Source organism: Apodemus sylvaticus, chromosome 21 (assembly GCF_947179515.1).
Source record: "Apodemus sylvaticus chromosome 21, mApoSyl1.1, whole genome shotgun sequence".
NCBI lineage: Eukaryota > Metazoa > Chordata > Mammalia > Rodentia > Muridae > Apodemus > Apodemus sylvaticus.
This window is the reverse complement of record NC_067492.1, coordinates 53,094,724-53,117,294: the sequence shown is the minus strand read 5'-3', so window position 1 is coordinate 53,117,294 and position 22,571 is coordinate 53,094,724. Positions and strand designations below refer to the sequence as shown.

Sequence of the window (22,571 nt, the reverse complement as noted above, 5' to 3'; positions counted from 1 at the left end):
GGGCACTCGTGTGTTTTCAAGGAGCACAGATGACTAGAGGTGAGCACTTAGGGATTAGCTAGTGCTGAGTATTAAGTATCTGGCCTCCATAATGGCATGACATCCAAGAAGACTGGACAGAGCAAGAAAGTCAACACGTGTGTAGAAAAAGCAGCCCGTTTCACTCATCATTGATTTTGAAGCTACTAATGAAAATGTTTTGCTTTTGTTTACTATTTACTTTCTTGTCCGGGCTGGCCTTGAATTCCTGTGCCTAAGAGATCCTGTTGCCCTAGTCTCTCTTGTGTTTAGATTATGGGCATATGCCACCATGCTGAGTTGAGATTTGTGGCTAATTTTAAAATTCCTTTTTAGTGATGTGTAGTTTTCAAAGATCTGCTGTTTGCAAACAGAAGGATAAAGGGAGGGGTTTTCAGCAGTAATGGTTGGAGGCACTTGACATGTTGATGAACGGCTGACTCCAACTGAAGCCTCACAGACTCCGAGTCTACTCAGAGCGAGCAGCCAGAGCTTAGGAATTATCTGCATCCCTTTATTTGGGTTCAGACTGCTGAGGTATATCATCGTACTCACATTTAGAAACATAAAATGCAACCTGTCTGTAATGGGGGTCAACCAGTGTCAAAACCAATGGGAAACAGGCTGGGGAAATAATTCTGGAAAATAATGTTGGCTCAATCCAAGGCATCTAACATTAAGTTCAGGAAGCCTGCAATAAACCCTTCCAGTTGATCCCTTCCCGAGATTCTGTTATCCAAACTGCTGCAGAAGCCCAAAGACCTGGAGTCCTTAGTTTTCCACAGTCATGAGACCAGCTGGGGTATGGTTCCAGAGACATGTCTGGAGGAAAGACATAAAGTCTTTCAATTTGTAAAGCTGTTTTTTTTTTTTTTTTTTTTTTTGGACAAGGTTTTACTATTTATCCTTGGCTGGCCTGGGGCTTACTATATAGACCAGGCTGGACCCAAATTCAGGGTGAACCTTGGCCTTCAAGGGTTAATTTTGCACCTGAAGTATCTGCAACATTCATGCCTGAACAACGCTAGGCTAAGGCTTCTCAAAGCAAACACTCCTGTCAGTCAGAGGTAATTGCTACCATTTGTAACACATTAGAACTTACAGGGCACACATACGCACATCAGTTCCTCAGAGTCCTGTTATGGCCGGTTTGCAGATGAGGACCTGAGGAAGTCGCCTAGCTATTGTGTGCCCGTGTGCAATAACTACACAGGCAAGCTGTAGGAACCCCACAGACTGCTGGTGCTGCTTGTGGGTGCGAGAGAATATTTGTACCTACTTTCCCACTGCTACTAAGAACTTGCGCGCACTCCTGCTCTAACTCTATGAATCAACATAAATTAGTTGTTTGCTGACTGTCTACTAGGAAATGGACACTACTAGGTCCTATGTGCCGTTGGCAACCTACACATCTATTACTATACACGTAGGGGAAACTGGAAGCTTAGAGACATGAGGTAATCTGCCCCCGGTTACATGACTAGGAAGTGGAAGAGTGAGGTTTTCCCTTCTAAAGGCCTGAAGTATGCACAACTGCTCCCACTGGCATGTTCAAATTTCTCCTAAAATTTTTGGCCTCCAAGATTTCGCCCCGTTTTGCTGTTTTCAGTTAACTTTCCCATCACAGGTCTTCTCTGAGATGCTCCTAGAATCAAATTTATGTCTGTTTTCCTTCTCCCGACTGCCTGACATTCGTTCCATGTTCTCCCAGGGCTTCCCCTCTGGCTGAAGCGGCTTTTGTCCTCTGCTCTCCTACCAAATAACACACAGCCTCCTTCCCACTGCATCCATGACAGGCTCTCTACAGGCATATCTCATGTGTGCTCCGGCTGTGTGTAGTACCTACCGCTGTGTGCTGTAGGGCTGTGTGCAGTACCTACCGCTGTGTGCTGTAGGGCTGTGTGCAGTACCTACCGCTGTGTGCTATAGGGCTGTGTGCAGTACCTACAGCTGTGTGCTGTAGGGTTGTGTGCTCTGACTGTGTGCAGTACTGCTGTGTGCTGTAGGATTGTGTGCAGTACCTACCGTTGTGTGCTGTAGGACTGTGTGCAGTACCTACCGCTGTGTGCTGTAGGACTGTGTGCAGTACCTACCACTGTGTGCTGTAGGGCTGTGTGCTTTGACTGTGTGCAGTACTGCTGTGTGCTGTAGGACTATGTGCAGTACCTACCGCTGTGTGCTGTAGGGCTGTGTGCAGTACCTACCGCTGTGTGTTGTAGGGCTGTGTGCAGTACAGCTGTGTGCTGTATAGTTGTGTGTAGTACATCTGTGTGGAGTATGGTTGTGTGCAGTATGGTGTGCTGTATGGCTGTGTGGCTGTGTGTAGTATGGTTGTGTGCAGTACAGTTGTGTGCAGTATGACTATGTACTGTGTGACTGTGTGCAGTATGACTGTGTGTTGTACAGTTGTGTGTACTACAGCTGTGCTGTGTGGCTGTGTGTAATATGGTTGTGTGCTGAATGGCTGTGTGCTGTATGGCTGTGTGCTGTATGGTTGTGTGTAGTACGGTTGTGTGCTGTGTGGCTGTGTGCTGTACAGCTGCGTGCAATATGGCTGTGTGTAGTATGGTTGTGTGCTGTACGGCTGTGTGGCTGTGTGTAGTATGGTTGTGTGCTGTACGGCTTCCTGTGCTGCACTCTATCACTCTATTCTCTAAATGCTTGACTTTGTAGTTTGTTCTACGACTAGACTTCAGACCCCACAAAAGAAGAAGGCCACATGGACCTTTCTGCTCTGGCACAGTCGCAGGCCCATTTCAATCCATCCACACACACATGCTCAATACACTCTTGGCAAAATAACCAAGAGTTAACCATCTCCAAGCCCAGCCTTCCCAGGCCATCTGGTTCACAGGCAGTAGCCCACTTCCCCAAAGGAATTTCTACGGCTATATAAAGAAACAGATCCAAGAGAACATTTTTATTTTTAGAAAATCAGGGTAAATTTGTTACATACAACATGGTCATGTGCAGCTCAATGACAGAGAGGCTCTGAGAAATGTGTAGTTCGGCAATTTCAACACTGCACTAACATCATAGAATTGGATGGTACTATCCATCTCATGGTAGGCTGTGTGGTCTAGCCTATTGCTCCTAGAATACACATCTGTATAACATATTACTGTACTGCACACTGTAGGCAACTGTATCTTGTTAGTGAATTGTGCAAATAAATGATCAATGCCACTCCATGGCTTGCTGATTTAAAAAGGCCCCAGCCACCTTCTTGGGAACTGTATTTACCTGCTTGAGGTGTTCGCTGAGGGCAATCCGCAGGCTGCCATTCCTCCTGTTGAGCATCTCACAGGTCATGAGGGTGTAGAAGATTGCTGTGCACACCAAGGGCATGCAGAAGTAGAACCCAAAGAGCCACCAGTCCTTCACGTCTTGGTAAAACTGTCCAGGAAGGAAGAGGGAAAACGGGACATTGAAATGAAATCTGAGTGGCACCCGGCTCACCCCACCCAGTCTCTGTGCTCGTGGGTACAGTCTATATATCCACCCTCACCCCCACCCCTGCTGTGACAGCAGTGAATACCCTGCATTTGTGCTCAGCCTTTTTTTATTTAATCACTGGCTCACATGTTATCACATGACCACTGGATCACACCCAGCTAGCTTCACACACGCTAGGCCAGTGCCGTGCTGCTGAGCTGTAACACATGAAAATGCATATGAAAATGGTCTAATTATCCCTTCAAGGATGTTTCTAAGAAGCCAACGCTGATTTCTACTACACAGTGGATTATACAGAGCGCCTACACGGGATTGGAGACACTTCCACCCTTGTTTATCGATGAGCCTCAGCATTTGATAAGATTGTCTTTTGTTTTTTTTGTTTTTGGTTTTGATTTGATTTTTTTTGAGACAGGGTTTCTCTGGGTAGCCCTGGCTGTCCTGGAACTCACTCTGTAGACCAGGCTGGCCTCGAACTCAGAAACCCACCTGCCTCTGCGTCCCAGAGTTCTGGGATTACAGGCATGCGCCAACACCACCCGGCATCGGCTGGCTTTTTGATTGTTGTGTTTAAAGTGTGCTTACCACGGGTGTCATTTAGGGGCAGTGAAGGCTAGCTATCAATGAGTGTCTTGTCTGTGTAACTGCAGTTAGTGGAAGCTAGCCCCTTGCCTGGTATGTGTGCTATATGCCCCCAGAGTCGCCAGCAGCTAGCACTGACACCTCCCTCCCTCTCTTAGTACTTGCCACCTGGAAACTACTGATCGGAGGCACTGTAGCTCAAAGCTGACACCACATTCTCTCTCTGAGGGCAAGGATTTATACAAATCCATAATGTCCAGTTTCCTGTCTTTTTAATGGAGGATAAAAATCAAAGTTGGAGAATGATACTCAACTCTTTATTCGAATACATTTCCCTCAGACTTGGGAAGACATGCTTTTCACTTCCTTCTGTTCTTTCTCCAGATTATTTATGGAGGATAACAAGTCTTCTTGTCATAGTTTGACCAGTTCCCACAGATATGACCACCCCATTCCCTGAATACTGGCAGCTTCTGTATCGAAGACAGACCTTTATGGCTGTTTAAGGAATCTGAGAACAGCTCCAGAAGACAGAGGCCCAGGCAAGGCTCCTTAACTGGCACGGATGCCCTTGGAAATGGTGAGAGTGAGAATTCCTTCTGAGAACAATTCTTTGTGGGTTTACGCATGTTCATGTGTATATATGTGTATGTATGTATGTGTTCCCATGTGTGTGTGTGTTGATGCATGTTCATGCATTTGTGTGCACCTGTATGTGCATGTTTTTGTTCATGCGTGCATGTGTGTAGGGCAGAACAACCTTAGGTATTATTCTTCAGGAGCCATTTACCTTGGTTTTTTGAGGCAGGGTCTCACACGGGGACCTAGGGCCGCCTAGTTTGGCAATCCGGCTCAAGCCTGTGCCTCCGCCAGGCCCCTTCCTTCCCAACACTGGCTTTTACAAGCCTGTGCCGCTGTGACCAGCTCCTTACGTGGATTCTGGGGGCTGAACGTTGTCACTTTGTCACTTTATCAACTGAACTAACTTTCCAGACCTCAATATTATATTTTAATAATCACAAATTTAAATATATCTGGTCACAATGGAAGCCAATTACACTAAAATGGAACTAGCAAAACACTGAAAATAAAATTCTGATAGATATGACTTCATTGAAAAATTACATAATATATAGTTCTAATTAAGTAATATAATAGTTCAAAAACACCTACCAAGATGTTGAACATTAATGTTTTAGGATTGTCCACGAATGTTTTTCTCTCTAAAAAGGCCATGGTATCCTAGATTATAGTGGACTATAATCTAGATTTAAAGTCGGAGGAAATGATCCATTTCAGGGGGAATTTTGTGAAATTTCCTAGGTTAAGCGTACACATTTTCCTAGATTAAGTGCGAACTCCCAAAGCAATTAGTTTCTCCTTTTTGTTAACGGATCTTCCTAGTCCACCCCACTGCAGAAGGATCTCAGCATCTGGCCTCTGTCCTTGTTTGGAAATACAGTACAAAATCCTTTGAGGCTCTCGCTCCCCTCTCCTCCCTCACCCACGCAGTGTTTGCAGCCTCTTCCCACAGAATTGGGCTGAGCGGATGGTGACCCAGGACAGGGCAGGATGGAGCGCCCCTCCCCCTTCCCTATGAGAGAGGCCTGCTGAGAAAGGCACTGTAATTTTGTTTTTGAACTGATGTGGTCAGCTAGGGATCGGAGAGGGCCTTGGCTAAAGGAGAACAAAGAGCATGAAAGAAGGTGAAAGTTACGTTAGAAAAAAGGTAGGTGTATTCTAGACTTGGGATGAACCCTGAAATCTCACCAGTTTGACGCACAGCCTTGATTGCCACCCTCGGCCGTCCTCGAAGCCTTACACAGGGACCTCAGGCTCCATGACACCACTGGTTTGATTTTGTCCATTTTACGGATCAGCAAGTTCCCTCACATAGGACCGGCCCTCTTCTAACGCTTTCCTCGACAGTCTAGAAAGCTTGTCTGCCTCTCCCAGTTCCATCCCCGAAGCATGGGCTGTCATCCTCCTGTCTTGGTTTTCCGTGGTGAAACCTGACCTACTTAAAAGTAGGCAGTAAGAAATCGACCTTGATTTTTGAGGTTGCCAGTTTGCCAGTTTTTCTGAGCTCTATCGTTTGTTTTTGTTTGTTTGTTTAGTGTTCAGGGATGCGCAGAGCTGATGTGCTCCCGGATGTTAGCCTTTGAGTCCATCTACATTCCCGTCAGCCATGTAAGCACTGCTGCACATGCGCAGTGAGCAAGCCCAGCTCCCTGGGATCTCAGGGTCTAATTCTTTACCAAATCTGCTTCTAGATCAGAACCTACAGTGCCATGTATGTACAATGATTCCTCACAGGACATATATTCTGCTCATGTTGCTAGAGAAATGTTTTGTGTAATATTTTTAGGGCGAATAAGATTTGTGTCCAGAAATATCACCGAGCCAGATATACTTCTTCAAGTAACATCTATCTGTCTGTCGGATGGAATGTCTTGTGTGTATCTCTTAATCATAAAACCAAATTTACATTGTGCATATATAGAGGTAGTCTTAGAAAGTTGCCTTGTTATTCTTTGATACAGAAAACCAAATTTGTCTGTAGCTGTGCTCTAAGGCAAGAGGCGGAGATAACCGAGAGGCCCTAGTCAAGAAGCGACACACAGGTCAGGGTCACCTTGCAGGCAGACGGCACAGAAGCCTTGTGGAGAGAGCAGCAGGCCTCCCTCCCCAACTCACTCATTTTGAGCTTTAGCACATTTTAAAATTAAAATGTTGAACTTGGCACGGCTAGTGACTTGTGCACATGATCAATACCTCCATGAACTTGGACGTGGCGTTGAGCATACAGGTCCTATGCAGCTCGCCCTTGTACTCGAAGGGCACCATGACGAAGCCGATTGCTTCTGGGATGGCCAGGATGAAGGAAAGAATCCAGATGGAGACGATCTCGATGGCGGTTATCAAGGGGATCCCGATTCCTTGAACTCGGCTCCAGGAAGCCACTGCTCTGTACCTGAGTGGGAGTGTGTGCGTGGGGGGGGGGATGGGGTGGGGGGAGGAGGAGAAAAGAAGGGCGGGAAATCATGTCGTTAGTATATTTTGAACTAATTTTGACTGGAAAGTGCCTCTCCTGGGCAGAAGTACAACTATTGGCTTTCGAGGAATTTTCAGCAAGCCTTGATGGGAAATAAAACAAAACAAAGCAAACCAGCTTCCCATTTGGAAACTGCCTTCCAAGCCCAAGTCTAAAATCTACAAAGAACTAAAATTTATGAGTGCTACACAACACTGTCATTCAGATATGATGTGGATGTGGCAACCGTGAACATGTAGCAGCTCTGGAGTCCTGTTTAAGGCCTTCGCAGACTTAGCAATCCATCTAGGGGTGGAACCCATGAGGCTCCACCCCTTCCTGAGTAGCTATCATTGGCAATTAGTGGTAACAGAGGGAGGCAACTCATTTTTTTTCAGTAGTGTGGCCACTGATGAGTTGTCCATCTGCCCAATCATCTGCCCAAGCTCATAAGCAACATTTATTGAACTGAGGGGCAGGTGAGAGACAGGACACTGGTCAGGAAGAAGAGGTTCAGGGAGAGGGGACAAGAGAGGGTAATGGGGGGTTTGAATATTTTCATAAAGTGTTGTGTATTTGTATTAAATTGTCAGTAAGCCAGTAAGTACATAAATAATAGTAAAATAAAAAGAAAATCTTAGCGCATTTAGAAAGTGGCACCAGGAGATGTGTGCCTGTGTGCTTTAAGGTGGGGGACAGGAAACAGGCAGGGTAGTGAGGGCTGTTAGGACATTCATAGCAGTGTGCGTGTGTGTGTGTGTGTGTGTGTGTGTGTGTGTGTGTGTGCCTATCTATTTTTTCTTTTTCTTTTCTTTCTTTCTTTTTTTTTTCTTTTTTTGGTTTTTTAGAGACAGGGTTTCTCTGTGTAGCCCTGGCTACCCTGGAACTCACTCTGTAGACCAGGATGGCCTCGAACTCAGAAATTCCACCTGTCTCTGCCTCCCAAGTGCTGGGATTACAGGCGTGCACCACCACCGCCCGGCCTATCTACTATCTATCTATCTATCTATCTATCTATCTATCTATCTATCTACCTATCTATCTGTTTATCTATCTATCTATCTATCTATCTATCTATCTATCTATCTATCATCTATCTATATCTGTATATACTTGATTTGTGGGGCCATGATCTCTCTATTAGCCTTGGCTGTCCTGAAATTCACTCTGTAGATCAGGCTGTCCTCAGACTCACAGAGATCCACCTGCCTCTGCCTCCTGAGTGCTGGGATTAAAGGTATTAAAGGTATGTGCCACCACTGCCTGGGTATGACTTCTCTTTATCTATTAACAAAACTTGAAACATTTTCAATGAAGTATTGGATCCTTGAGTGAATCCTGATCACACATATTTCATTGTTTTCTCCCTTCCTTTACAAGATACCATCAGACTGGGCTCTACCAGGCAGCAGGTTCAACAACACCATTTGGTAAGTTTTGAAGGGTTCTTAACTATAGACCTGTGCCAGAGAATATGAGTTTCAAACATCTTCCTTCCTAACCTTCAGATCAACAATCCAACAGAAAAGAATATTTCACCTGGATGATAGGATATAAGTATGAATGAATAATAAATAGAATATAAACAACCCTCTGGCGTTAAGAAATCTTGCTTTATTTTTCACTTCAATATTTTTGGTATGTGTCTGAATTATGACAGTGTCTCATGTAGCCCAGGATAGCCTAGAAATCACAATGTTTCTTCAGATGACCTGGAGTGCCTGATCCCTTTTCTCTGCTTCCCAAGTGCTGGTATTGCAATTGTGTACCACTGTGCCGGGCTCTTTGATATTTTTACTCTAGCAATCATGCTTAAATGCCTGAAGGAAGTCCATGCCTTTGATTTGATGGGCTGGTTGGATGCTGCTTTCAGACTTACTATGAAGAGAAGACCTGGGGCATGCCGGGCTCTTTTTTTTTTTTTTTTAATGGCATGTGCTTTTGTGGTTTTATTTTTGAAATTTTTCTTCCTGTTGTAATGGAAAGGAAATATTTTCTTTTTATAGCTTTCATTGAATAGTACCAGACAGAAGAAGGCTGTAAGCAGACCAAAGCATTGGATACAGGTGCACTTAGTTTGCAGGATGTGCATTTGGCTGTTGACGATTAACCGGTAAGCCACGGCTGGGTACAAGTCGCCCCTGGTCACCAAAACGAGCTCTTTGTCCTTTATACTTAGCTCACCATTTCTTCGTGTCTGAACAGTGCGTATCTGTGAAACACAGCACCTGAGCATGGCAATGCCTCATTCTTTACCAGACTTCCTTATAGATTAGAACCTATAAACTTCTATAGTATATATATATATATATACACGTATATATATACGTATATATATATATATATTGTATGGGATGATACTACATGACATATGTGCATCTCAATTTGCTGAAAAAAACTGGTTTGCAAAATGATTTTAGGATAAGTAAGATTTGCATGCATAAGAGCGTGTGGGAAAAAAACTCCAGGTTTTTTTTCAGAGTGAAATAAAATATAGCTCTATCAACAGACCATGAAAACCCTTTTATATGGCATAAACTGTATCCTAAAATTCATGTTTTTCACAGTAAGATAAAGATTGGTGCTTATTTTGATTTCCAGTTCTATTTTCTCTTCTTTGTGGCTTATTGATCTGCCAGTCCAGTGTTCAGTAAAAGCTAGAGTGGAGACCAGATGTCTGTGTTTCAGGACTCTCAGCTAAGATGCATCTGCCTCCCTTCCCCTTCGCTAACCTCAGTTAGGCGATTCAAACAAAACACCCTCGCTCACAAGAGAGCAAGAAGCCAGGTGTCTCAGCTGGTGCCTAGGGAAGCAGATGGTTTAAGTATGACAATGAGATGAATATGTTTATAAATCAGCTTCATTTTATACAGTATTATGAGAAAATCTGACACGTGTGCACATGCGTGTGCGCACACACACACACACACAAGCTGATCTAGATCTCTTTTATACATAGAAGTGTTTTTTAGCAGGTAGTTCACTAAATGACTCACAACCAGTCCAGTCTTTTACTGACTCATCTTACAAAGAATCAGAATATTTTCCACTTGTAATCACATTGATCTTGCTAACATCTTTGTGAGATGTTGTGAAGAAATGACGACAGGAGCAACAATAAACAATTCCCTATGATGAGGAACAGACACAGGGAAGTTGTGGAAACTATGAAACCCTAAATGTTGCAACGTTGAGCTTTTTTTCTTGGAAGTTTATTTTCTAACACACCACACACACACACACACACACACACACACACACACACTCGCTTATCTTACTATTGAGTAGCCTTTGTTCTAATTGATGTGTGTGTATATGTGTGTGTCTGAAAGATATCTTTAGTAGTCATATCACCACCAACTCATCTTTCCTCTTGAAAATGTTCCATCACTTGGCTACCTCCACATTCTCCTGGTTACTCCTCATCTCCTTAGCCATTCTATCCCCAAATGCTTAGAACTGGATTTCTCCAGGCACCAGTTCTTGGAACTCTGCCCTGGTGATCTCCTCCATCCTGTGGAATTAGTACCATTTGAACAACTTATGTGTTGATAATGTTCAAATTTATAACTTGGAACCCACCTCAGACTTTGGACTTGAATAGGTAGCTGCCAACTTGAACGTCTCACTGGGCATCCGAGGAGCATCCAAACAGCCCCAAACGGCCCTGGACCCGTTCTTGCCACCTTGGCCCCAAGCCTTAGCTTTACTCCCCTTCCTCCACATTCTCAGTCCTCTTGCAAACCTTCTAATGTCTTCCTTCACCGGAGCCCACTTCTGGCCTGGTGGTGCATGCCTTTAGTGCCAGCACTCAGGAGGCACAGGCAGGAGCGGCTTTGTGAGTTGGAGGTCAGCCTGGTCTACATATCAAGTATCAGGACGGCCAGTACTATACAGACTGTCGCAAAACAAAACAAAACACCAAAAGCCCCCAAACCCTCAACAAAACACCCCTCCTCAAGGGTGTTCACTCTCCCCACCAGGGTGCTCACTTCCCATCCCACGGTGCTCACCCTCTAGGGTGCTCAGTACTACTCCCCCCATCCTCACAGGGCCTAAGTTATGCTGACAGTTTTCTAACTGCTGCTTGTGCCCATCTTGCCTTGAAACAGCCTTCCTTGGTCCAGCGACCGGCATCCTCTGCTGCAGCTGTGCCATGAGCGCCCACCTTCCAGACACCCCCGGGACCTCCCATGGCTTGCTCTCTGCCTTTACTTGTTCCCAGGTCTTTACTCACTTGTAGCTTAAAAACATTTTTTAAAATTTAAATTTAGGTTTAAAATTTAAATTTAGGTTCGTGCATCCAAGGCTGGCCTGGAACCAACACATAACCAAAGCTGGCCTTGGATTTCTGACTCCCGACATTATCCTTCTGGGTGCCAGGATCACAGATAATGTACCACCTTCCCCCCTACCTCCAGGTCAGCTGACTTTTTATGGAACCTACTAGAATTCCTGCGTCCTCCTTCTGAATATCCTGTTCCATTTATATTTAATTTTCTCTTTACAGTATTTGTCACTATGGGACTGTCTTAGGGTTTTAATGTGAAGAGATGCCAAGGCAACTCTTATAAATGAAATCATTTAATCAGGGTTTCAGAGGTTTGGTCCATAGCTTCATGTTGGGAAGCATGGCAGAATGTAGGCGGATGTGGTGCTTGAGAAACCAGAGGTCTACATTTTGATCCAAAGGCAGCAGACGGGGACTGTCACACTGGCCAGACTCGAGGATATATATATATATATATATAAAACCTCAAAGTTCCACCTCCACAGTGACCCACTTCCTCCAATAAGACCCAATGCCTCCTACCAGTGCCATTTCCCCTGGGCCAGGCATACTTAAACCATCACAGGGACCAACCGGGTCTTTTCCTTATGTATTTTGTTGGTTGTCTATGCCAAGCCTATCACCAGCACGTAGTCAGGCACTTTGAGTGTTTTCATGGAGGACTAGGTGTCAGAGAGCGGCCTGCTGAAGGAAGGGTCTTCCCCCTTCTCTTGCTATGGTTTTTCTTCCTTACCATGCATTGTTTTACTTTATTGAACAGAGCAATTTACATTGTGAACATTTCCCTGCTTCTCAAGCTAGCCCCGGATTAGGTCACACCAGCCAAAACTACCCGCCCTTTTGAAGCATAGAATCAAATACTTTTTAAACAAGGAGGGACCTTTTGGCTGTTCACCTTTGCTCTTGTATTCAATATGGGAACCCCCAAGAACTAGAAAGGGCTGGGTATTGTCACACCTCACAGCAGTCTCCAGTGAATGGGGGAGCCTGGGCCAGGAGTTAGGTCTGCTGCCCCACAGTGGAGTCTTCCCACCATATCACCTTGTGCCCTGACATGTGACAGCAGAAGAAAAGGAGAAACTGTCTTTTACTTAGGTGAAGTTGTTTGCTATAGTCCCAACCAATAAGTAGATTTTAAAATGTCTTCAAGGCTAGAGGTGCTTCCTGCAGTGTGCTGAATTTTTGTTATTCTTATTATTTGTATTGTGAGTACTACTATTTTTTCTTTCCAGACAGGGTCTTGATATGTAGTCCTGGTTGTCTTGGAACTTTCTATATAGACGAGGCTGGTATCAAACTCACAGAGACTTGCCTACCTCTGCCTCCTGAGTGCTGGGATTAAGAGCATCAGGAGCATTAAGAGCATTAAGCACATCACTTTGTCCAGTTTGTGTGTTGAATTTTGAGGGTAAGACTGGAGACAGTCATTGTTCCATTATATAAACTTTATGGCTGAATGAACTTAAAAACATTATAAAATAAAAGTTAAATTAAAAAGATATCACTTCAACAAAATCTTTTTACTTTTAAAATCCTTTGCCTGTTGTTGTTGTTATTGTTGTTGTTGTTTGAGACAATGTTTCTTTGTGTAGCCCTGGCTGTCCTTGAACTCCCTCTGTAGACGAGGCAGGCCTTGAATTCGAAGATTTCTGCCTCTGCCTCCAGAGTGTTTGGATTAAGGGTGTGCACTACCATCACCTGGCCATTGCTGTTACCATGAGTGTAATTTGAATGTATCCTTTACACGTATCAGTTATAACTGTACTTTTGCTCTGTTTGTATGGGAATCCTGTCCCACAGACATGGCTACATACATGCTATCGATCTCATTTCCATCAATCTTTCTTTCATGAATGAGTCACCTTTAGCATCTCACAGGAGTGAAGAACACATTTGCACACAGAGACTTTTTTCTTGTTGTTAGCAACTTTCCTGGATGAATTATTAGCAGGAGCATTGTTAAATCAAGACAATGAGAGGTAGCCAAAACACATTGATTCTGGAGACACAGTCTCACCGTACAGTCCAGCCTGGCCTGGAATTTATGCTAGCCTCTAACTTCTATGATCCTCCTGCCTCAATCTCCTGGCTAGTCGCTCGAGAGTTGTGTTTCAGCATGCTGGGTCATGTGATTGAAAATGCAGTATCTAGGAAGTGGCTGTTGGCAGATGCTTGTTCACAGCACAACCCATTTTCTTCAATTTTGCTACTTCAGGAAGGTAAAGAGGCACTTCTGCTGTCTTTAATTAAGAGCAACTGGTCATTTGCGATGGTTAGTTCTGATTTGTATCGTCACATGATGGACAAACCCATTGCCACACAGAGGGTTGGAGGGAAAATCCTGATCAGAGAAACTTTTCGTAAGAAACCACAAGAGTTGGGTGAATGGGAGAGGCGAATGTGGCCACTTCTGTGGCAGGTTCTGACGTAGGCCTCCCCTGTTCCAGGACTGGCCTCTGATAGACTGGCACCACAGTCCTGCCAGGCTGGGAGGCCCCAAGACTCCCAGCTGACCCTGCCAAGGGGCCAGACCAGTGAGTTGGGGACTTTAGACAAGCTCAGGGCCAGCTGCAAGCTACTAGAGAACCCAGCCGAGGTGACAGGGCACTGAGGTGGCCAAATTCCTGACTCATAACATAGTGAGAGCTGATAAAGTGGTTATTTTAAATGACTGAATTTGAGGGTACCTGGTTATTAAAGAGAAGCAGGGTTGGCAAAACTAACCAGTTGCCTGATTCTGACAGTGGAGTAAGATCAAGGAGGATTTAAGTGTGCACTGCAGGGAACAGACCCAAAACGAGATCCTGAGTTCTCTAGCCAGCATGTGACCCGGTCCACTTCCCATCTCTTCGGCTCAACCACGTATGTGCCTTCCCTCTTATTATACATCAGTGGGAAGTCACAAGCACAACAAGGAGAGAACATGTCTAAAGAGGTATACCTCAGAAAACCACCTGACACTCCCCGACCTAGGATCCGTCTCTGAGATGGTCAGGGAGGGTACCAATCAACAACTGGAGGTGTTGGCATCATGTCTGAAGCTCCAGGCACACAAAGCAAAGCTAATGGACCTTTGCAGCGTTTCCAGGTATCTAATTATACTCCGCTCTGGAAGAGTCGTTAAGAGAGTTTTATCTTTTTATAGGCTCTTTCCCCAGACATCTTCTAACTACAAGTTGGATCTCTACCCGGGCTTGTTTATAGCGTGACCCTGTCATCGTCTCGTACTTTAAACAAGACTATTAACTTCACAAAGAGCAGCATCGAGTCGCCTTTCTTCTTCTGTTCCCCCCCCAAATAAAGTAAAAGTAACATTTGAAACTCATCACAGCTACAAGAAAAGACATTTTATGGTTGGTAACAGTTGATTGTTCATAGTTTTTCTGGGAAAAGTTCATCCCTTGTAAAAGTATACTTAACTGCAGCATTATAAACTTTACTGATAAAGCTGGATAGAAGCCAAAGCTTGTTCTGAAATTTCTCTCTCCATTTCTGAAAACTTTCTCCTATCTTTCTCTTAAGAGAATAAGAACATATAGTTAAAGTAAATAAATCATAGTTAAATTTGAGGAGGAATTAGTAAAAGGGTTAAACTGAGGCAAGTCCACAGTTGAACCAAGCAGGCTCATCAGCCGGGTGCAGACTGTGACTCTCTGCTTGTTCATCGTCTCTGTGCCATGGAAAGGAAGCTGGGACTTTTCTTTGGTTTTAGCATTCTACATTTCAGAAAGTAATTAGAGAAGAAATTCAAAAGTGCCTAGACATACGCTTTCTCTCAGGACTGCTCCAAAACCAAAGATGATTATCATATTTTAAAAATATCATTAAAATACCATGGCAACTCTTCCTGGGTGGTAATCTGGTTCAGACAAGAAAAATATGGTTTTAAAAACTAAAAATTATTTTTAAAGGACTCCAGACTCCCCCTTCTTACTGCTGTCTCATTAAAAAAAAAGTGGTTCCTCTCTCCAGTGGAATATAGTGAGTTCATGGGGAGGCTCCAAGCTAATGATATTCTATGTGCAGTGATTAATTGTAAGGATTAGAACACTGATTCAGGAGGGAAGGAGACACAGTTCAGTTCCCAGCGCTGATGTCAGTTGTCTCACAACTGCCAGCAACTCCATCTCCAAGGGATGCAATGCTTCTGGCCACCTTAGGCACTGGCGCTGATGTGTACAACACACACACACACACACACACACATGCACACATGCATACACACATACATGTGCACACACAAGGCACACATGCACATGCACACACATAGGCACATACTTAAAAATAAAATGATCTTTAAAAAAATTTTAAAGGAATTGTGTGTGAACGTGGTGTTCATTCTCCAGTATGAAAACGTTTGCAATATAAACGTCAAATCTGCCCCTCTAATGTGGATCCTCAAGCTCAGATTCAGAATCAAATGAAACACAAGGGAAAAGGCCACCAACAGAAGACTGTGAGTTTCTTTCCAAGGAGGCCTCTCCTGAGTGAAAGTCATGTTAGCAGAATGGTGTTTTAAAATGGCTTACCTCCCTGATTTAAAAGTCAGATCATATCTGAATGAAAAAAAATTGGCATTATTATTATTATTATTATCTTTTCTAAATGAAGAATGGCATTTTATTTGGGCCTTGACTCAAGACTAACACGGATCATGTGCTCTGAGAATGGGATGAGAAGAGGAAGGGCTCTGGGGAGGGTACCCCACCCCAGAGAGAGAAGTCGGTGAACTAAGCCACCCCCTTCCCGTGCTGGGCAGGCGGAAGCTCGGGAAGAAGGCTCTGAGATCAGGGAACAACCCTTGGCCGCGTCTGCAGCGGGGCAGACTTCGCTTCAGATTGGAGGCCTGTGGCCTTAATGTCTGTGCTGGTTTTGATGAGAGTGAGCCCACACGTTCATGTTTGCACACGCTTGGTCCCCAGGTGAACTGTTTGGGAAGGATCAGGAGGCGTGTCTTGGATGGCGGAGGCATGTTGCTGGCAGTGGGTTTTCAGTAGCTAAGATATTGCCTATGTTTGGTCTGAATTTTAAATATTTACCTCTTAAAATATGCTTGTGATTACATTCAGAATGTCTATTATTTTTTGTCTTCTTTTTAAAAAATTGTGTCTATTCATTTTACATCCCAATATCCCCACTCTCCTCCCACTCCCCCCTCACACAGATTCTCTCCCTTCCTTCCCTCCCCTTTTCAGAGAAGAAGGGAAGCCCCCCCCATGGGTATCACCCCCTCTGGCACATCAAGTCACTGCAGGACTGGACCAAACCTCTCCACCAAGGCCAGACAAGGCAGCACAGTTGGGGAACAGGATCCACAGGCAGGCAACAGAGTCGGGCACGGCCCCCTGCACAAGACTGACCTTTGGATGGTGGTTCAGTCTCTGCGAGCCCCAAGGGTCCAGGTTAGTTGACACTGTTGGTCTTCCTGTGGAGTGCCTGTCCTCTTTAGGTCCCCCAATCCTTCCTCCAACTCCTCCACAAGACTTCCCAAGTGTGGTCTAATGTTTGGCTGTGGGGCTTTGCATTTGTTTCCCATTGGTTTCTGGGTGGAGCTCCCCAGAGGATAATTAAGCTAGATTGTTTTTTTGTTTGTTTGTTTGTTTGTTTTAGTTAGGTTTATTTTCTTGTTAGAGAATTACTTATGTATTTTTTTTATCACATGTGTATAACACACGAGTTTATGTGTACCACATACATGCAGGTGCCAGAAGAGAAGAACATCAGATCTCCTGCAGCTGGAGCTAAAGGTGGTTTCGGGGCCACCATATGGGTTCAGGGAACTGAACCCCGTCCTTTTCAAGAGCAGTGTGTGCTCTTAACCTTGACGCCGTCTCTCCAGCCTCTGAGAAGGTTCTTCACTCCAGAGATCAAATGTCTTATTTTCCTTTGTTATTTTGTGGTTTGAGGTTTTGCTTAAGTGTAGGGGTTAAGAACAAAGACGACCCAGTTGATCACTGGCTTCTAAGCTTAAGAGTTCTATGTACTCGATTAAACTGTTCAACCTTATCTTTCACATCTGTAAAATGGGAATCATTATGGCAATACACAGAGAAAATATTTTCTATACACTATAATGTGTCTAGTTCTTATACATATTTGATAAATGGTAATTGTATATTTTACTATTGTAAACAGGAATAAGTAAGACTTTTAAGTTTTCCTCTTAGGGAGCTAAATAGCAGGCTTATAAAAGGGTCAGTTCTTCACTTTATGCAGTGATGGGAGCATGCATTACATTTCTGTAACTCTAACACCCACTCTGTCGGCCCAATGATGTGTCAGAATTTCCCCTAACCTTAACCCGATCCCTGGCTAACCCTAACTCTAACCTGAAGCCTAACCCTGGCTAACCCTAACCCTAACCTTGGCTAACCCTAACCCTAACCCTAACCCGATCCCTAACCCTAACCCTAATCCTAACCCTAACCTGATCACTAACCCAATCCTTGGCTAACCCTAACCCTAACCCTAACCCTAACCCGATCCCTAACCCTAACCCTAAAGCTATCCCTGCCTAACCCTAACTGTAACCTGAACCCTAACCCTGGCTAACCCTAACCATAATCCTAACCCTGTCTAACTATAACTCTAACCCTGTCTAACTATAACCCTAACCCTGTCTTACCCTGTCTAACCCTAATCCTAACTCTGTCTAACTCTAACTCTAACCCTGTCTAACCCTGTCTAACCCTAATCCTAATCCTGTCTAACTCTAACCCTAACCTGTCTAACCCTAACCCTAACTCTGTCTAACCCTAACCATAACCCCGCCTCTCTATCATCTTGATAGACAACTATAGCTTTTAAACATCTAACAAGGTACATGGAAATAAAACGTTGTTCCTTTTGTCAACTGTCATAATTATTTTCTTATATCTTTTCCTCACTTTTAAAATAAGACTTTTAGACTTATTTTAAACATTCTGACCATATAATGTAATGAGAACACATCTCTATATCAGTGGTGTAAGAGGTACCATTTAAAACCTCTAATTTTCAGATCTTCTAACTCGTTAGGAGGCAGCTATGCCGCCACAACCCCACCAATGCTTGAAAAATACAGCACTTAGATGAAGGAGGAAATTGTATTGGTGTGCTCATGTAGGGAACAACAGTGAGAATTTATTGGTGACTCAATCAGGTTGGTGCTTGCTCAGTGTCTTAGGGAAATGGCCAACACACTGGATCTTCTGTTTACTTGGTGGGGACTGTGCAGTGGCCTCTTAGGCTGCGTTTCCATTTCTAGACTACTGGGAATCACCAGGTTTGCAGGCCTGTTGGGCCCCACCTTGAGGCACATCTCCCTGACTTAATGCACAGCCTTTAGCATCTCGCTTTCACAGCTTGTTTCTCAGCAGATTGCTGCAGATTCTAATAGGCAGTAAAGCCATTTCTAATCTTTGCATTTAACCACGGAAATGTGGACATTTTAAATTATCCATATGACTGTATTTTAAACTATCGATAAAACTATCTTTTGTGTTTTAGTTTTGGCAAATATATTTATTTCACATAAGAGTCCAAAACATTTCATTTATTTTGTGTTTCAGGCATCAGAGACATATGGTTTCTTTTAAAAGGACACCATTACAATTTATAACTGCTAATGTGTTTTGATGTCTAAACACAGCAATAATTTTATTTGAAAACTAGAAATCATAGCCAAGTATCCACAGAACTTGGCTTTTCCTTATGAGAGTGAGCGACTCTCTGGTCATCAGCGGGATGACCTAAATAATGAAAGCTTTTCTAGTTATACGTGAGCCAAAGCAATGGTGTGTGGTACAGTCACACAGCAGTGGTGCACGTACAACACAGCAGCAGCGCATTGAACACCAACCACACAGCAGTGGTGCATTGAACACCAACCACACAGCAGTGGTGCATTGAACACCAACCACACAGCAGTGGTGCATTGAACACCAACCACACAGCAGCAGCGCATTGAACACCAACCACACAGCAGTGGTGCATTGAACACCAACCACACAGCAGTGGTGCATTGAACACCAACCACACAGCAGCAGCGCATTGAACATCAACCACACAGCAGTGGTGCATTGAACACCAACCACACAGCAGTGGTGCATTGAACATCAACCACACAGCAGTGGTGCATTGAACACCAACCACACAGCAGCAGCGCATTGAACACCAACCACACAGCAGTGGTGCATTGAACACCAACCACACAGCAGTGGTGCATTGAACACCAACCACACAGCAGCAGCGCATTGAACACCAACCACACAGCAGTGGTGCATTGAACACCAACCACACAGCAGTGGTGCATTGAACATCAACCACACAGCACTATGTTAAATATGCAGGTGTGCCACAAAATGTGCTGTAACATTCTGACTTTGATTCCTTATAATAATTATACTATATAATTATTAGATATAGGTATATGCATCTATATATAATGTTAGAAGTTGCAGGTGACATCATATAGTCAGACCTCTTGTTTCTCTGTGGAGTCCTGGCTGTCCTGGAACTTGCTCTGTAGACCAGGCTAGCCTCAAATTCAGAGATCTGTCTGCCTCTGCCTCCCAAGTGCTACCATGCCGGCTTTAAATTGGGTCTTTTTTTTTTTTAAAGGCTTCTTAAAAATTTTTCCATTCGTTGCTGGTTCAACTGGAGGTCAGCATGCAGAAGAATGCGAATTGATCCATCCTTGTCTCCTTGTACTAAGCTCAAATCCAAATGGATCAAGGACCTCCACATAAAGCCAGACACTCTGAAGCTAATAGAAAAGAAACTGGGGAAGACCCTTGAAGACATCGGTACAGGGAGAAAGTTTCTGAACAGAACACCAATAGCATATGCTCTAAGAGCAAGAATTGACAAATGGGACCTCATAAAATTACAGAGTTTCTGTAAGGCAAAGGACACCATCAAGAGGACAGATCGGCAACCAACAAATTGGGAAAAGATCTTCATCAATTGGGAAAAGATCTTCACCAATCCTACATCAGATAGAGGGCTAATATCCAATATATAAAGAACTCAAGAAGTTAGACTCCAGAAAACCAAACAACCCTATTTAAAATGGGGTACAGAGTTAAACAAAGAATTCTCACCTGAAGAACTTGGGATGACAGAGAAGCATCTTAAAAAATGCTCAACTTCATTAGTCATTAGGGAAATGCAAATCAAAACAACCCTGAGATTTCACCTTACACCAGTCAGAATGGCTAAGATTAAAAATTCAGGAGACAGCAGGTGTTGGAGAGGGTGTGGAGAAAGAGGAACACTCCTCCACTGCTGGTGGGGTTGCAAACTGGTACAACCACTCTGGAAATCAGTCTGGCGGTTCCTCTGAAAACTGGACACCTCACTTCCAGAAGATCCTGCTAGGGGGCTGGAGAGATGGCTCAGCGGTTAAGAGCACCAACTGCTCTTCCGAATGGTCGTGAGTTCAAATCCCAGCAACCACATGGTGGCTCACAATCATCATCGGTAATGAGATCTGACTCCCTCTTCTGGAGTGTCTGAAGACAGCTACAGAAGATCCTGCTATACCACTCCTGGGCATATACCCAGAGGATTCCCCACCATGTAATAAGGATACATGCTCTACTATGTTCATAGCAGCCCTATTTATAATTGCCAGATGCTGGAAAGAACCCAGGTATCCCTCAACAGAACAGTGGATGCAAAAAATGTGGTATATCTACACAATGGAGTACTATTCAGCCATTAGAAACAATGAATTCATGAAATTCTTAGGCAAATGGATGGAGCTAGAGAACATCATACTAAGTGAGGTAACCCAGACTCAAAAGGTGAATCATGGTATGCACTCACTAATAAGTGGATATTAACCTAGAAACCTGGAATACCCAAAACATAATCTACATATCAAATGAGGTACAAGAAGAAAGGAAGAGTGGCCCCTTGTTCTGGAAAGACTCAGTGAAGCAGTATTCAGCAAAACCAGAACGGGGAAGTGGGAAGGGGTGGGTGGGAGGACAGGGGGAGAGAAGGGGGCTTACGGGACTTTCTGGGAGTGGGGGGCTAAATAAAAAATATATCGAATAAAAAAAAAAAAGAACAGAAAAAAATTTTTTTTCCATTCGTGACCCTTTGTGCTCGAGAATTTAAAAGAATTCATTTTATTTAATGTATGTGGGTGTTCTGCCTGTGTAATGTGTGTGCCCCTGTGCATTCCTGGATACCTAAGAAGTGTTGGATCCTCTGGGATTGGAGTCACAGAATGGTTTGGACTGCAATGCGGGTTCTGGGAATCTCACCTAGGTCCTCTGTAAGAGCAGCCAGTGCTCTGACTCCCAAGTTATCTCTCTATCGCTAAGCTTTTTAAAAATTATCTTTAATTATGTTGTGGGCATATGTACAGCTGTCTATGGATCCAGAGCAGTGATCCCCTGGAGTTGGAATGATGCGTGCTTGAGACCCACCTGATGCGGGCGCTAGGAACCAAACTCTGGTCCTCTGGAAGAGCAGTGCATTGTTTTAAACGCAGATCCATTTCTCTAGCACCTTGACTGGGAAAGTTTTATGAGCCACCATGTAACAGATACATAAAATAGGCATATAGATCAAACATTTACTGATAATATATCATAGATAAATGAAGCCAATGGTTTAGTATATATATATATATATAAATCTTATTTGCTTGTTATTATTGTGTGTGCGCATGGTAAGTGTATGGCATTTTATCGTCATATGTCAAGGTCAGAGGTCGATTTTATGGGGTCAGTTCTTTACTTCCACTTTTATGTTAGTTCCAGACACTGAGCTCAGGTGGTCTGGCTACCACAACTAGTGGTTTTTATCATCTCATTGGCTCAACTTTCATCATCTATTAAAAATTAACGCAAAATTATATACTAATGGCATGGAAATTCTTTATTTTTACATAAAGAACACTGTCTTTGGGGCTGGAGATGGCTCAGTGGTTAAGAACGTTTGTTGTTGCTCTTGCAGAAGACCTAGTTCCATCCTCAGCACCCAGCTTATGACCTGTTAACTCCAGTTACAAGGGATTGGATGCCCTCTTCCGGCCCATCTTCAAAGTTTTTCAGAAGCAACTGAGTTTTGGTTTTATAATTGTCAATGCTGAAGGTATGTCCTTGTATAATATATAGTACAAAATGGCCAAATGTTTAGAGCCATTTCAGAAATTATTGGAAAGTCTATTCTAATCCCAATTCATTTAAAGAT

General features: G+C 43.7%; 1 protein-coding gene across 1 annotated transcript in view; it reads right to left on the bottom strand.

Moving 5' to 3' along the window:
• Positions 1 to 22,571, bottom strand: part of Ednra (endothelin receptor type A) — a 69,000-nt gene that overhangs the window by 6,320 nt on the left and 40,109 nt on the right. Inside the window, exons 4-5 of the mRNA XM_052166888.1 lie at positions 6,832 to 7,030; positions 3,262 to 3,414 (exon numbers count right to left, since the gene is read on the bottom strand). Of these exons, the coding sequence (XP_052022848.1) occupies positions 3,262 to 3,414; positions 6,832 to 7,030 (352 nt within the window). The remainder of the gene's footprint in view (positions 1 to 3,261; positions 3,415 to 6,831; positions 7,031 to 22,571) is intronic.